The 16,113-nt window shown below is 54.9% G+C and overlaps 1 protein-coding gene across 1 annotated transcript; it reads left to right on the top strand.

The window, feature by feature from the left end:
- The first annotated feature begins 11,450 nt into the window (after positions 1-11,450).
- On the top strand, positions 11,451-15,885 carry CDSN (corneodesmosin). Its single transcript, XM_002915816.4, has 2 exons — positions 11,451-11,595; positions 13,465-15,885. The coding sequence occupies exons 1-2, from the start codon at positions 11,511-11,513 to the stop codon at positions 14,895-14,897; spliced, it is 1,518 nt and encodes a 505-aa protein (XP_002915862.1). The 5' UTR covers positions 11,451-11,510; the 3' UTR covers positions 14,898-15,885.
- Positions 15,886-16,113: the final 228 nt, after the last annotated feature.

The following is a 16,113-nucleotide window of genomic DNA, read 5'->3' as shown; positions in this document are numbered from 1 at the left end:
AAAAAAAAAAAAAAACTTAAAAAAAAAAAAAAAAAAAAAAAGAAATGATAAGAACATATAAGAATTGTAGGGGTGGGCCTAGTAGAAATTAATAGGCCCCGAAGTGGGACTAAGTTCAGGAAATTCATTCCCTTCATATGTCCATCAATGCCAAGTGCCATGGGGAATACAGAAAATACAAAATATACTGTTCCCACTCTCAGGAAGCTTAAAATGCAGCTGGGGAAAAAAGGATTTGCATGAAAAGTGTAATAGCAACGTCACTGACAGCACGGATGCCTGTAACTAAATAATGATATGAGTAAGCGCCAAACAGCCTTGACAATAAACGCCGTGAGCTCAGAAGGGAGTCACGGGGAGCCGCACTAGCCCGGGGAAGCTTCCAGGAGGCAGGGCCCGAGCCGAGCAGCGGGGCTGGGGGTCCCGCCCGGAGGCCGCGGACGGGGTGAGCGAGTTGGGAGGGGGGGGCTCCAGCGAAGGCGCAGGCGCGAAGCTGCCCGCCGCCCGCTCCCCGCAGGACCTGCCGCTGCGCCTGTGAGCCGGGGGTCGCGGGCTCCTGCGTCTGTGCGCGCTGCTCGCTGTCCCGAAAGGCCCTCCGCTCCGCCGCCGGTGCGAATTGTCTTCGGCGACGCCCCTCCCCACTCACCTGCATCCCGCCCCGCGCCGCCGCGGTCTGCGGGCGCCTGCAACAAAACTCGGACGGGAGATCAATTATTCCTTCTGCTCTCCCCTCCTCGGCTCCGAGCGTCTTGCGACAGAGGCGGCCCGGAGCGTCTCCTCTGGGACCTCTTGGCCATTTCGGTGCCCCGTGCTCCCAGGGCGCTGTCACTCCCAGCAGCCCGCCCAGGCCTCGGACTTCTGGGACATCGGAGTGCGGGAAGCACCTGTAAATGTTTCTCCCTTACATCCTCGCTCCGGTACCGCGCCCCCAGCCCTTCAAGGATGACCCACAAATACGGGGTATCAACACCCTAGTCCTCTGAGCCCCAGTTGCCCTCCATGAGACTTTGCTTGGCCTCCTTCCATTTCCCCACTCCCCCTCCTTCCCCATCCCCCCTCACCTTCTAAAAATAAATCCCCTTTCCTTGAATCTTTATCTCGGGATCTGCTTCTGGGCAGCCCAGCCTAAGCCGCAAAGTATGGTTTACTACAAACCACGGCAGCTACTTAGGACCGCGCAGGGGCTGTATGGGTGCTCCCGGCAAAGGCTCTACAGATTAACCTCTCACCTGATTTGCACAGTAACCATATCCTCATCACCGTTTTGGATCCGGAGAGGCAGTGACACGCATACAAGGAGACACAAATGGCAAAGTTGGGATTTGAACTCCCATCTATCCCGTGCCAATGTCCCTGATTTTAACCACTATAGTCTCCCATCTCTTTATTCATCTTTGTCTGTGTAACCCTGACGCTGAATACAGTGCCTTAATAGGTTATATTAGGATTCTCCAGAGACACAGAACCAACAGAATATATATGGAGGTTGATTATAGGAATTGGCCATTGAGATTGTGGAGGCTGAGAATTCCCACAGTCTGCCCTCTACAAGCTGGAGACCCAGGACAGCCAGTGGAGTAATTCCAAAGTCCTGAGACCCAGGGGAGCAGATGGCCTAGGTCCCAGTCCTAGTCAAAAGGATGGAGAACCGGGGGTGTGGATGATGTCTGAGGCCAGGAGAAGATGGATATCCCAGCTCAAACAGAGCAAATTCACCCTTCTTCCTGTTTGTTCAATTCAGCCCTCACAGATTGGATGAGCCCACCCACACTGGTGACAGAAAGCTTCTTCCCACAGTTCACCATTCAAATGCTAATCTCTTCCAAGAAACAACCTCACAGATGCACCCAGAAACAAGGCTTTACCAGCTTTCTGGGCATCCCTTAGCCCAGTCAAGTTGACACATAAAATTCACCATTGCATACATGTTTTATAAATGGCTGAATTCATTAATAAGTGGCAAGTTTGTGGGGCGCCCGGGTGGCTCAGTCGGTGAAGCATCTGCCTTCACCTCAGGTCATGATCCCAGGGTCCTGGGATGGAGCCCTGCATCGGGCTCCCTGCTCCGCTTCTCCCTCTCCTCATCGCCCCCCCGCCCCCGCCCCCGGCTCATGAATGCTCGCTCGCTCTCTCTCATTCTCCCTCTCAGATAACTAAACAAAATCTTAAAAAAAAAAATGGCAAGTTTGGGCAACCGAGAGTAGCCTGCAATGGTTAGAGTGAAGGGCTTACAACCTGGAAAAGAGGAGGATATTGTTGGACAAGTGAGTTGGAGGGAAATTAGGGAAACCAGGCGTGGCTTATATCAAAAGTCTTTGTCCTCTGATAGAATAGTGCCCACTGGTGGGGAGGCTCACACATATGCTTGGGTATGCTGTGGCAGGGAGGTATGGGAGGGAAGGGAAGAAGTCTGGACCCCTCAAACTGACCTGTAGCAACCCCCCAAACCAGTGAGGTGAAGTTCATTGAGAAAAGAATACTTGAAGGAGAGAAAAGGAGGGAAAGGAACTGCGTTCTTGGTGTGGCCCAGGCAAGGATCTAGGGCTCTTTACATCATGCTGTCTTATTTAATTTCCACATTATTGCGGTTTTCATGGCTTCCTCCTCTTGTAAAGTATGAGGGTCTTGAGGGCAGACACTGTGCCTTCTCTGTGTTTGTATACCTTACTTCTCCTCCTAGTCCTTGGCCCAGAAGCTGTTCAATAAAGCAAATTACTAGCCCCATTTCACAGATGAGGAAACTACTCTGAGAGAACTAACTCATCTGTCTAAGATGTCACCCAAGTGCCAAAGTCAAGACAATGCAAGACTGCTTGGCTCCAAACCAGTTCTTCCCAGTTTGACACAACAAATGGGTGAGTGGGAGAGAGAAGGGGGAGGCATGAGGTAATTGGAGATCTTCAGAGCTATTAATAGGCCGCTGGTATTGACACCCAAACAAGGCATGTTTATTAGCAGGAAGGAGACCGAGTGGGACTGAGGGTTTGGAGTACTAACACAGGGGAGCCCATTGTGCCAGCTATTCGTTCAGGTTAGACAATACGGCTTCTTTCCCATCTACTTTGGCTGACCTCGCCTAGGAGTGAGTGCGGTGGGGACAGTGTTGTATCTTATGTCAACATGGAGTCAGAGAATTAAATAATAGAATGGGATCACAGACTTAGAGAACAATAGTTCAGTACCTTGGACATGGCAGGTAGTCAAATAAATACTTGGCCAATGAAAGAAAAGAACCTAGAACTTGTATCGTGGTATAATCTAATTACAGAAGCTGAGTTAACTTGAGAGGGCATCAGGCACAGCCCTCAGCCTTTGGGCAGGCCAGTCCTGTCTTTGGACTAGACAGAAGAGATGGTTGTCTGCTCTTCTTTGAAGATCCCTCAGCAGAGAAACTCCAAACCACTCATTTGTTCATCCATTTGCCCATACTCCAATCATTTATTGGGCATCTGCTGTGTGGGGTGCTAGGCCATGGTGATGATCCCAGGAAGTCGTTTCTGTCCTCCCTGCCCTCAAGGAGCTCTGTGTCTGGGGAGGAAACAAACATGTAAATCATGACAATAAAATGTGATAGAAGTTAAATTACAGAGAGGCACACCCTGAACTAGGTGTGGAGGAGGGGAAGATCTAATTCCTCCGCAAATTTCATGTTTCAAATTCATTTGAAAACTTGCTTTGGTATAAATTTAAGCTCTCTTGCTATACATTTTCTTCCTCTAATCTTCAATTAAGTGCCCACTGGGTGCCTGGCACTGGCTCAAAAAACTTGTTGAATTAAACCAAATCTACCTTCCAAGCCCCCCCCCCCCCATATCCTCAAATATCCTTAGCCTTCCTTTTGGCCGCTTAATCTCAACTCCCGTGATGGGGGAAGACAGGATGGCATAGTGGTGAGAGCATCAGATTGTGACCCAAGTCTTTGTCCCTACTCTGCTATTTATTCTCAGTATGACCTTGGGATGTGACTTTAGGGAATTTCTTTAATAATCTCTGAGTTCCCACCCTATGCCGAGAGCCTAATTCCTTGTGTTGGGTATTCTACGATCTTCCACCAGGGGGCAGCATAGAGGCTCCTCCAAAGTGTTTCCCTCCAGAGTCCTCCTTGCTCTTAGCCTCCACCATCATGCACTCCCCAGGCCTCAGTCAGGCCCCACTAGTACCCTCCTGGTCGCCAAGGTGACCCCTCTAAGGTGAGTCAGGCACATGAGGTGAGATGAGGCAGGCTCTGGGGCCCTCAGGAAGATTTGGGCACAGGCTGCTTGGCCAAGTGGCTCACATACTCATTATTTCTTCTTTCTTTCATTGTGTACCGAGTTCCTTCCATGAGCCAGGCAGAGCTCTAGGGTGGTGGATACAATGGTGAGTCAAAGAGAGGAGGGCCCTACCCTCATGGGGCTCACCTTGTAGTGGGGGAAGGGAACAACACACAGATGTATACAGGACATATGCAATAGGGTGTCACACAGTGATAAGTGCTCTGAAGAAAATTCAGGCAGATTCGGCTCAGGTCATGATCCCAGGGTCCCGCATCAGGCTCCTTGCTCAGCGGGGAGCCTGCTTCTCCCTCTGCCTGCCGCTCTACCTGCTTGTGCTTTCTCTTTCTCTGACAAATAAATAAATAACATCTTTAAGAAAGAAAAAAAGAAAAGAAAATTCAGGGAGAGGAAGGAAGTGGAACGTGGTGGCCCATATGTGGGGTTGGGGTGCGATTTTATTTTACTATATTTTTAAAAGATTTTATTTATTTATTTGAGAGAGAGAGACAGAGAGAGAGAGAGAGCATAAGCACAGAAGGGGCAGAGGGAGAGGGAAAAGCAGACTCCCACTGAGCAGGGAGCCTGATGCGGGACTCGATCCCAGGACCCTGGGACCAGGCCCTGAGCCGAAGGCAGATGCTTAACCGACTGAGCCACTCAGGTGTCCCTGGGGAGCAATTTTAAATAGAAAAGACAGAGGGGGGCGTTTGAAGGCGATGGCAGGTGACAAGAAGTGAATGAAATGAGGGAGGGAGTCAGGCCACGGGAATCCCCAGGAAGAAGAGGAGGAAGGAGCTTGGCACAGCATGCAGCGCCCAGCTTTCCGAGTGCAGGGGAAGCCCCAGCCACTGGGGTAGGCGTCGCCTAACTGCCTGGACTTGTGTCTGCAGCTCCCAAGGATGAGTACTAGCTCCTATCTCCTGGGGTCACTGAGAGCATCAGGTCAATCCTGCATATGCAGCTGACTGTGATGACCCGACCGTTACACACTGCCGAGCACTCAGTGTTGTTCTCTGGTTCGAGTCCCACGTGCGGGAGAACAGAGCTGGACCGGGATGCCAGCCTCTCCAATAGCATTCTGTCTTTTCTGGTCACCTGTATCTGTGCGTGATACGTCCGGTACCAGGGACAGACGCAGGAGAAGCTCCCTCCCGCCAGAGAGATTTAGGCCAGGAGAAGGAGAGAAGATGGGCTCACATGATCCACCCCCTAGCAGCTCTGATCAACCCCCCAGCAGCTCTGAGAGCCACACCTGGCCCGGGAGTCCCGTTTGGTACAAGCCCTTCCAGCTGCACCCGAAAGCTCCTTCAGACAGTACCCTGGCCTTCCCTTTCACCCTCCCTGGCTGCATCCTCTGGGCTGGGGAGGGAGCTGGGTCACTAATTCTGGATGACCAGTAACAATAAAAAGCATTAATAGCTACAGTGGAAAGAATGACTGTTTTCAAGGCGAGCATAATAAGCAGACAGTGAGCACTGGTTTCCCTAGCACTTGCTCCACAGAGCAGAGAAGAGGAAAAATATTATTGTTGCTCTGAGACCTAATCGCAACCTGTGTGGTCCCCGCCTCATGAGACAAGCGGGGCGCTGGCCAAATCAGATGTGACTTAGCCCCAGCGGTCTTGGGCCCAGGGAGTGTGACCGGCCCTCAGCTGACTCCCTGCTGCTTGCAGAAAGTGCCCAAGGGAAAGAAGGGGGAGCAGAGCGCCTGGTGGGCAGAGCCCCCCCCTGCTGAGTTCTTCCTCTTCAGGACTCACTGCCTGAAGATGCCCCTGCCTTGGGCTCCAGTCCGTGCTCCCGCGCCCCAGCTGCGGTGCCCTGGGTCCCGTAGAGGGTACCGGCAGGCTGCTGAGAGGGGAGGATGGGGCACGGGAGGAGCAGAAGTGGACGCTGGCCAGGCCAAATTCCACAAGGTCAGTCCTAGAGGAGAGATGGAAGGACTGGGGAGCTGATGGAGAAGGAGGAAAAGGGAGAGCTGAGTCCAGCCCAGCACACCCCACGGAATATGTTTTGAGGGAGCAGAGTATATTTTGATGAGGTGTAGACTGCTCCCCAGAGCAGGGATTCTTAGCGAAGGGCCACATGTTTCCTGGGTGGGATTTCCAACCAGAGTCACCTAAGGGGTTTTAAGGCACACAGCCCTGGCCTGCTCCACCCTGGGTTTCAGATGAACTCCGGGTGCAGGGAAATCCCGAGACTTCCTCAGGGTCCCGCGAGCTCTGGTCTTTGTTAATGGAGGTGTGCTGCAACCCTCCGAGAAAAGACGTCATCCAGGGGAGAGCAGAGTTGTTCAGGGGAGACAGTCACCCGTGAGGAATGCGGGTGGGACAGACGGGCCCACGAGACAGCACAGGTGAGTCGTTCTGTGTCAGAGCCGGGTTCATGTGCCTCCTGCCCCCTGCCTGGACAGACCGCGTGCTCCTGGAGGCCAGGCCCTGGCCACTGTGGCATCCCACCTGGCACCTGGAGTGCCCCGCGTACGATGCGGCTGGCAGGGGCGGAGGGCACTGAGTGCAGAGAGGAAGGAAATGTATTCCAGGGTGAGTAAAGGAGGAGGGGAAGAATCGCCAAGGGCCCACCATGGGGAAGTGCTTGGAATTCAGTGAACAGACAGGTGCTTTGCCCGCCATCCTGGAGCCCACAGCCCAGGGCCAATGGCTGTGTGGGGGCCACACGCATAACGTGCCGCAGAACCTATCTGAGCAGAGGGCAAAGGAGTCAGGCCACGTGGCCTGTGGATTCTGGGCTTGATCACCACCCACAGGGAAGAAACCACAGAGGCAGGCGGAGGAGAGAGACTACAACCGAGGGAAGGTTAGCCAGTCACATGGGCACAGCTGGGCTGAAAAGGGCACAGGCCAGGTAGGAACTCCCATGTACAAATCCGTCCTCTCCTTCCTGGACTCATGTCTCAGGGACCAGGTGGAGAGCGTGGATGACTCGGGGGCACCCATCCCCACTGCAGGGAAACAGGGAGACCCTGCTGGGAGTGGGCCAGGGCTGTCAGCCTCCTCCGTGTGGAGGGAACCGTGACTGCTGGAGAGAGGAGCCCACTGCAGGCTGAGCAAGTGTGATAGAAGGAGAGCAGGAGAAGAAAGTGCCCTTGGCTGGAGCAGAGCAGAGACTCAGAGGAGGGAGGAGACCTCAGGTCCCGGAGCGCAGAGCAGCGTCTTCCCCTCTGCCCTCACGAAACAAGCTCCTTTCCTGGGCTTCTTCTCTTCCTGTGTTTTCACTCCCCTGTTCCTTCTTTCAAGAGGAAGCCCTAGGTCTACAAACATCCTTGCATGGAACGTTTGTTCTAGAACTTCTGTCCTGGATAAAAAGCAGAGGAGACAAGACTGAGTGGGAAGGACAGCATGTGCTATTGACTTTCTCACTTAGGACCTCTCAACTTTGACACTCGGATGACACACAGGAATTTTGGACACGCCCTTCCAGGGACTCAGGAACCTCTGGGTCTGTCCAGGGGCCACTGGCCTGGTGTCTGCTAGAAAATGGGACCTACATGGGCTCTGGAGTCCAATGGGCTTGGGTGTGTGTCCTTGCAAACTCTTGTGCAATCTGCCAGCTGGTTTGAGCAACCAACTTAAACTCAGTTTCCTCATCGGTGAAATGGGGGAGAAAAAACCCTTACCCTATGGGGCTGTTGTGAGGCCTAAGCACCAGAGCACGTGGGGCGTACCTGGGACAGAATGTGGCCCACAGTCGGCCATCAGGACACCGTGGTTCTCTACCCCACGCCTCCTCTCTGACCATGCTGTCTCCCCATTCAGAACCCTCCGTTCCCTGCATCTCCCGCACCAACCGCAGTCCTCCCTTCGCCTGCTCTACACATCACCTGTGAGGCCGGTCCAAGTAGCCTTTCTGTTCCTCCAGCCTGCTGTTCCTCTGCTGATACTTCCCAAGCCAGACGCTTGTTCAAAATACAGCTTCGGCGCCTCCAGGGCCCCGGGTCTGGGCTGCCTGCTCCCTGTCCTTCTCATCATTCCCCGGAGCCCAGGGCCCGTCCTGACGCTTCTTTTCTCCATGCTGGGCCTCTCTCTGGGCTGTCTGTTCCAGCTGGACTTCAGCTCCTCAAGGACAAGGACAATTCATCTTCCTCTTTGTCTCAACTTCCAAAGCCCGGGGCGGGCCGAGCATGCTGCACCAGCTGCAGCCCAGGGCAGCGCGGGGCAGCCGGAAGCGGACACGATCTGCCTTCTCCTAAGTGTGGACACAGACTCCCGATCTCTTGCCCTTGGAAGTCTGATTTTCTCTGGTGTGTGGCCTGGGGCCACCCCTGTTCTCTCACCCGGTCCACGAGTTGGGCAGGGCACTTACCGCTGGGGAACACAGCAGACCCACCTGCACCTCCGTGGCCATTGTCTAATTGGTGACTGTCCCACGAGATGTTCCTGGCCTGGCAGGCACTCAGCCAGTGTCCCTTCCCTGTCCGCCTCAGCCCCATGAGCTTCAGAGAAGGGTGAATGATGACCCCAAGGGACATAGGCTAGTAAAACATAGCAGAGCAGAGAGGATCCCAGTAAGAAACGGGAGAGCGGAGAGGAGCTGGGAGAGCCCACAGGTGGGCAGCCGTGTGCGGTGGGATCTGTTGGAAAGAGGTGGACAGAGCGGACGGGAGGACTGTGGCTGTGCAGCAGGTTGTGTGGGCGGCTGGAGATCTGGAGAGAGGCTGAGAGACATTGTCCTCCTCCGGCGCTGGCTGTCCTGGCCAAGGCCTGACAGCATCTGGAAGGAACGAGAGGAAGAAAACAGGACAGACGTTGCCACCTCTGTTTGTGCTGGAAGAGAGTATCCCACAGGCCTTGCAGTTCCTTCCCTTCTCCCCACCCACAAGGCTCCCTGGGCCTCTTCTTCTGGGCACTCCCCTCCCTGCTCCCAGCCCACCCGCCTTCCCTCCTCCTCCTGGATACCAGCGGGAGTCCAGTGGGCCATCTAGCGGGGAGGAGGTGTGGCCAGATGGGTGCTGGGAACTGATGTCATTTTCAGTAGCACCCCCGTGTGCGCTGCTCCTTAGGGTTGGGTCGTAGGGTCGTAGGATCGTAGGGTCGTAGGGTCGGGGAGTGGAGGCAGAGGAGCCTCTAGGTCTCCTCTAGGTCCGCTGGGTTGGAGACTCTGAAGAGAGAGCCTGGGGCTATGGAGTGAGCCCACCCTACTTGCTGTCTCCCAGGGGAGGCCTCAGACTGGAGGCTTCATCTGCTGAGCGGCTGTGCCCGGAGGGCTACAACTTTGTCCCACTGAGTCTTTCTGCTATTTCCCATTTGATCCTCACAACTCCCCTGAGAGGCAGGTGTGATTTCAATATCTCCATTTCACAGAGGAGGGCACTGAAGTTCAGAAAAGTTTGGGGACTTGCCTGAAGCCAGGAGGTTAGCTGGGACTTGAGCTCAGGTCATCCTGAATCTAAAGCCAGTGTTTTTTTCTTTTTTTCTTTTTTATTTTTATCTTTTTTAAGATTTTATGTATTTATTCGACAAAGATAGAGACAGCCAGCGAGAGAGGGAACACAAGCAGGGGGAGTGGGAGAGGAAGAAGCAGTCTCCCAGCAGTGGAGCCCGATGCGGGGCTTGATCCCAGAACGCCGGGATCACGCCCTGAGCGGAAGGCAGACGCTTAACGACGGAGCCACCCAGGTGCCCCTAAAGCCACTGCATCAACCCTCTTCGGGGGACACTGTCCCATTACCTCCTTTCGCCATAGCTCCCTGCACCTCCTCCTTCCCAATCCCAATGTGAGTGCTGGCAAAGTCCTGGGCTAGACGGGGTGGTAGCCACTAGCTGCACATGGTTATTTACATTTAAATTAAAATTAAGGAAAATTAAACATTCAGGTCCTCAGGTTGGGCATGTAGCCCCATTTCACGTGCTTAGTAGCCACGTGTGGCCAGCGGCTCCTGTACTTGGCAGCACAGATACAGAACATTCCTGTCATCCAAGAAAGTCCCATGGGCAGCCCTGGGCTGGAGGGAAAGTCATGACGGGAGAGAGCACGGGACAGATCAGCCAAGGGCTGGGACAGAGGCTGCCTTTTCGGGGAAGTATGGAGATGAGAGTCTGGATGAAGGGAGCAGGGTGGGGGAGGAGGAGAGGCAGCTTGACCTGACTCCCAGGCCTCTCCCTCCGATACTGATACTCTGGGCAATACAAGTGAGCAACTAATTGGCTGGGGTGGGGCCGGGACCAAAGCAGGAGGGAGGGGAATGGGACGGGGAGGGTCTGCCTCCCTCTGGGCTGATGTCAGGACTCTGATCTGCCAGTCCTGCCTTTCATCCTTCGGGGGGCCCTGAAGTCCACCTGGCCCTCCTTTACCCCATTCAGACAGGAGCTGGCTCTTTCTTGTCCCCTCATCCAGGCCGGGGAGCCAGCTAATGGGCTGCAGGGCCACCACCTTCCCAATTAGCCTCATTAGCCCGTGGCTCACCCACCGGAGTCAGGGTCACCAGCGGAGGCGGAGGTCCTGTGAATGGCCTGTGAGTAACCTCAGCCCCAGCTATGACAGGGGTTCCCAGCCCAGGCCTCTCCCCAGGCTGAGGCCCTGGCGCCCAGCACCCCTCGGACTATGCCAGGGAGAGGTCAGGGAGCTGGTACTTGGAGTGCAGATTCCTAGCCGGTAAGAGGGAAAAGGCTCATTTAGTGATGGAGCCGTAATAGGTGTGTGGCTGGCACGAACCGGACAGTGACAACAGGGGGCTGAGGGGGTGCAGTGGAGATCCTTGGATGTGCAGGAGAAAAGTGGAGGCTGAGGGATGGATCCCAAGGAAAGGGGCAGGTCAGCGGCTGTGGGGGGGTGGGCAGGCAGAACAGGTACCTTGCTGTGGACGGGAAAGTCGAAGTGACCATGTCTGTGCACAGAAGGAAGATGGGGGTGGGACAGGCCAACACCAGGGGAGGCAGGGCCCTGAAGAAGCCCGTGACTGGGTCCTGTGGTGAGAGCGGCTGCCTGAGTGGGCAGAGGGCCTGGTTCCAGGTTAGGCAATGAAGAGCCACGGGTAGGCCAGTCAGGTGGCAGGAAGGCTGGTATTGTGAGGGGCCCCGTGGCCCGGGTTCCCCACACCGAAGCCGCCTCTGCCGCTGAGTAGGCAGACGCCCCATGATTGCCTCAGCTCCTCCCGGCCACACCAACTTGCCCCGGGCACCTGCCCCTCCACCCCCCCACCCCTCCCCACGGTGACTCCTGCCCAGAGAATGTCCAGCCCCGGCATAAAGGCCCTGGGTGTCCACGAGCCGCAGTCAGTCAGAAGGCTGCACAGTCCAAGATGGGCTCCTCGCGGGCACCCCAGGCGGGGCGTGCGGGAGGGCGAGGAATGATGGCACTGCTGCTGGTGGCTCTCCTCCTGCCAGGTAGGAGGCTGGGGGCCGGGAGCGAGGAAAGCGGGGAGGGGTGGGGAGGAAGGATGCCGATACCAGGTCAGAGCCGGCTGGAGGGATCCGGGGCGTGCTGGGAGGTGGGAGAAGCCAGGAGAGGACCCCGCAGGGGAAGGGCAGGGGCTCCGGAGTCTGAGGCCTGCTCCTCGTGTCACTCCAGGCAAGTCACTCGAACTTCCTGAGCCGCGGTTTCCGAAACTCTAAAACCAGGTTAACGATAACACCTACCTCTAGTCTCTCTGAGTCTCAAATTAAATAATGTATGTGACAAGTCCTTTGGAAATTCTAGAGGGTTATATAAATGTTGGTTGTTGTTACTGCTATTATCGATTCTTAGAGCAGCAGAAGATGAAGGCCGGATATTTAACAGGAATGATTGCTACCAGCCACAGAGAGATTTTTCTGGGCCAGACACTATTCTACACTTTACATCAGCACTTTTGATCGTTAGAAGAACGTAGGAGAGATTCGTTGTTCCCACTCTACCGGGGACCACATGGAGGCTTGACCGGTTAAGAAACTGGCTCAAGGTCACAACTTAGAAAGCAGTAAAGTGGGGATCCAAACCGGGGCTGTGGTGTGGGCCAGCAGGTGTTTGTGGAGATCCTGCCCACGGCCCCAGGGGTAGAGAGGAGGCCAAGTGGCTTGGGGGAGCAGAGTGGGAGAGCAGGAATTCTCCATGATGAGTGCCGCTAGGTGAGGGGGGCTGCGGGCAGAGTTGGGATTGGGAAGGAGGGGGCCACCTAGGGCTTCTCTTTGAGGAGAGAATGGGGACGTCACAGACTGAGGAGAAACTGCTTGTTGGTAGACAGATTCGGCCTCTCTGAATGTGTGAACTAATGCTCAGAGAGGTTTGGTGACTTGCTGGCATGAAGCTCTGTGCACACTGCTTGGGACCTGAAGGCAGTGAGGTGGGGAGTGGAGGAAAAATGGGGGTAAGGCGAGCCTGGGGTTAGAAGCAAGGGCTTGGTTAAGGAAAGAAGTGGTTCCAGGTCTGCCAGGGATGGAAAGGCCGGAGCCTGGGGGCGGGCAGGCCTGGCCGATGGCTGGGCCGGGAGAGAGAGAAGCTGATAATGGTGGCGAGCATCGAGCATCCGAGGAGGGTTTCGTCCTCGAGGCCCTGGGCTGGGCCAGGACAGCAGGGCGGGCTCAGGGTGCGGTGTCCTGTCATGACGTACAGCAGGTTCTGAAGCAACAATGGTGCCCCCACATCCTGTCCCCCACCCAGCTTTCCTGGCATGGGCAGCACTGAGATGGGAACGGAACTACCACCCTCTACCCAAGCCTGGACTCTCCCGGGAGGCTGGTGACAGAATCTTAGTCCTCAAGGACCTTCGCCCTTACCTCAGTCCCTCTGCCAGCGGCTTCCTCTCTTCTCAGAGTCTCTTTTGCTACTTTTCCTTTCCTTCCCGGCCAGTTATTGTTTTGTCTTGTCTCCTCCTTCCATCTGGTCCCTCGTTCTCCCCTGGGATTTTCCCCGTCAGGATGTATGCCCCATCTGGAGGAGTCTCAGCCTCTGCCCCCCCGCATGCTCTGTCTCTTCGGGGTCCTTCTTTTTGGACCCATGAGCTCCTGCTACTCCTCCGTCCCCTCTTCTCTTAACACCCCCTCCTTTGGAGTCTCATTTTCTCTGTCCTTGCCCCCTCCCAGAACACTGAAACTGCCGTTCGTCTGCCACCTCATTTTCCTTTACAGACAACAACCGGTTCTCCCTTCCCTTTCCACCCCAGACTCTCCCTGGGCCCCTCTCAGGAGAAATCAGAAGCAGATGACTGAGATGGGCTTGGAAGCTGAGGAAAGAAGCCAAGCCACTCTGGCCCTTACTAACCATGCCTTCCTCCCCAGGGGCCTTGGCTAAGAGCATCGGGACCTTCTCAGACCCCTGCAAGGACGCGCGTATCACCTCTCCCAACGACCCCTGTCTCACTGGGAAGAGTGTTTCCAGTAGCTTCAGTGGCCACAGTGGCTCTGGTGGTTCCAGCAGCTCCAGTTCCAGTGGCTCCAGTGGTGGCTCTCGTGGTGGCTCCAGTGGTGGCTCTGGTGGTGGCCCCAGTGGCTCCAGTGGCTCCAGTGGCTCCAGTGTCGTCCAGGGTGGCTCTTCAGCATCTTCGTTATTTAAGCCAGGAACAGGGTATTCCCAGATCAGCTACTCCTCCGGATCCAGCTCCTCCCAGTCGGGAAGCAGCAGTTCCCAACCAGGATCTGGCTCAGCTCTACCAATCAGTGGCCATTCTTCCCACTCGAGCTCTTCCCAGTTTGGAGAAGGCTCAAGCTCATCCGTTTCCCAAGGCTCTCGGATATCCAGCAGCGGTGGCCAAGGGGTCAACTCTAACTTACGCCCCTGTAGTTCAGATGTCTCTGACTCTCCCTGCAGTGGGGGGCCTATTGTCTCCCACTCTGGCCCCTACATCTCCAGCTCCCATTCTGTGTCAGGAGGTCAAAGGCCAGTGGTGGTGGTGGTGGAGCAGCATGGCTCTGGTGGCCCTGGAGGGGTTCAAGGTGCCCCCTGTAGCAGTGGTGGTCTTTCAGGCAAGCCCTGCCCCCCCATTACCTCTGTAGACAAGTCCTATGGCAGCTATGAAGTGGTGGGTGGCTCTTCTGACAGTTATCTGGTCCCAGGCATGACCTACAGTGGGGGCAAAATCTACCCTGTGGGATACTTCACCAAAGATAACCCTGTCAAAGGCTCTCCAGGTGTCCCTTCCTTTGCAGCTGGGCCTCCCATCTCTGAGGGCAAATACTTCTCCAGCAATCCTATCATCCCCAGCCACAGTTCTTCTAGTTCCAACATCTACCAGTCAGGGGCTTCCTCAGCCATTGTGTTTCAGCCAGTGGGCTCTGGTGGGGTCCAGCCCTGTGGAGTTGGCTCTAAGGGGCCCTGCTCCCTCTCTAGTTCTGGAGCCCACAGCAGTTCTAGTGTTTCCAGTAGTTCATCCTTCCATCCTTGCGGTGGTGTTTCACAGGGACCCTGTTCCCCACCAGGCACTGGCTCCTTCAGTGGCACCTCCAGCTCCCAATCCAGTGGCAAAATCATCCTTCAGCCCTGTGGCAGCAAGTCCAGCTCTTCTGGGCACCCCTGCATTTCTGTCTCCTCCTCAACATTGAGTGGGGGTCCTGATGGCTCTCCCCAACCTGATCCTTCAGCTGGTGCCAAGCCCTGTGGAAAGCTCCCCTGCCGCTCCATCCGGGACATCCTCGCCCAAGTAAAGCCTCTGGGGCCCCAGCTAGCTGACCAGGAAGCTTTCCAACCCCAGGGAGAGTTACTTGACCATCCATAAGTTAGCTTTTGCATACGTGCTTGTGGGGGCATACACATGTATACACACACACACACACACACACACACACACACACACACACACACACCATCTCTCAGTTGGGAGAAGTCCAGAGGCCCAGGCATGGGGTTAGCTTAGTTTCCCTCTTCCTTCCCAAGAGAGCTGCTCTATTTCCTCCATTGCTCCAATATGGCAGACTCCCCTTATCACCTCTTTTCCCTTCATCTCCCCAAATTGTAGACTCCAAATTCCTTTCCTCATTCTCGCCTACTGCTTAGATGCTCCTTGCACTGCAGTGCCCTCCCTGCCAGATAACCATTCCCTAAAATTTCCTCTGTCATTTCTTTGAGATGGTACAATCTGTTATCCAACCCTACCTATTCAGATTCTTGACTGGGAAACCCCTGAAATGTCCCATAGTAATTCTGGTTCCTGGACAATCATCCCCCCCTTTCCCTATTTGCCAAATAAAGCATAGTCCAAACGGTTGCCTGAAAGCAATGACCACTTTTCATTGACCTCTCTTTGCTGTCTGGTCGACCAACATTACACTCCATGGGGTTCTCACACTCCCAATTCCACTTCCACCCTCAGCTATAGAGCTCACTACAACTTCTGTGAGTTCCCAACACTCCTTTTTGCCTCTCAAGGTCTCCGTCTCAGTCTCCCTTCCTGGCTGCCACTTCCCTCAATCCTCAGATGCTTCCCTGAGTGAGGGAGACACCAGGGTACCCTCGGACACTGGAGTAGGTTCCCTGCTCTCTCTGGATCCTGGACAGAGGTTTCAATAAACTGTGTGAACTAGATGCAGACTTTTGCCATCTTGGTGTGCTGGGTCTCCTCTGAGGACCTGCACGGTGCTCTCCTATACCTCTAGAGATCCCCTTGTCCCCCATTTTCACTCTTAAGTTGGAACAGTATTTCTCTTATGCTTTATAGCTCCTCCCACAAAGGAGGAAAACAATAAATATTTGTTGAACTGAAAGCAGAGATTGGTCTCCAAGATTCTTTCTCCCATTTCTTTCCTCCCTCACTGCTCCAGGAAATCCATTCTCTCTTCACTTCCCATTCACCTGGGGTCTTCCCCTCTCCATGTACGGGGCTCTGATTATTCCCTTCCCCACTCCATGCAGGCTCCTTCTTCTCTACCATTAGTTTGCCTCATTTATTCGATGCCATCCTCTCTAGGAATCTGAGCGTTGATTTCCTGGGTTTC

This window comes from Ailuropoda melanoleuca, chromosome 6, assembly GCF_002007445.2.
Source record: "Ailuropoda melanoleuca isolate Jingjing chromosome 6, ASM200744v2, whole genome shotgun sequence".
Taxonomy (NCBI): Eukaryota; Metazoa; Chordata; class Mammalia; order Carnivora; family Ursidae; genus Ailuropoda; species Ailuropoda melanoleuca.
The sequence above is the reverse complement of the archived record's forward strand: the minus strand, read 5'-3'. Positions and strand labels throughout refer to the sequence as shown.

Bases quoted from the DNA above. Each gene is read 5' to 3' on its own strand.
- CDSN (XM_002915816.4), top strand. From the start codon at position 11,511: ATGGGCTCCTCGCGGGCACCCCAGGCGGGGCGTGCGGGAGGGCGAGGA. The intron at 11,596-13,464 runs GTAGGAGGCTGG...CTTCCTCCCCAG, and splicing joins GGTGGCTCTCCTCCTGCCAG to GGGCCTTGGCTAAGAGCATC.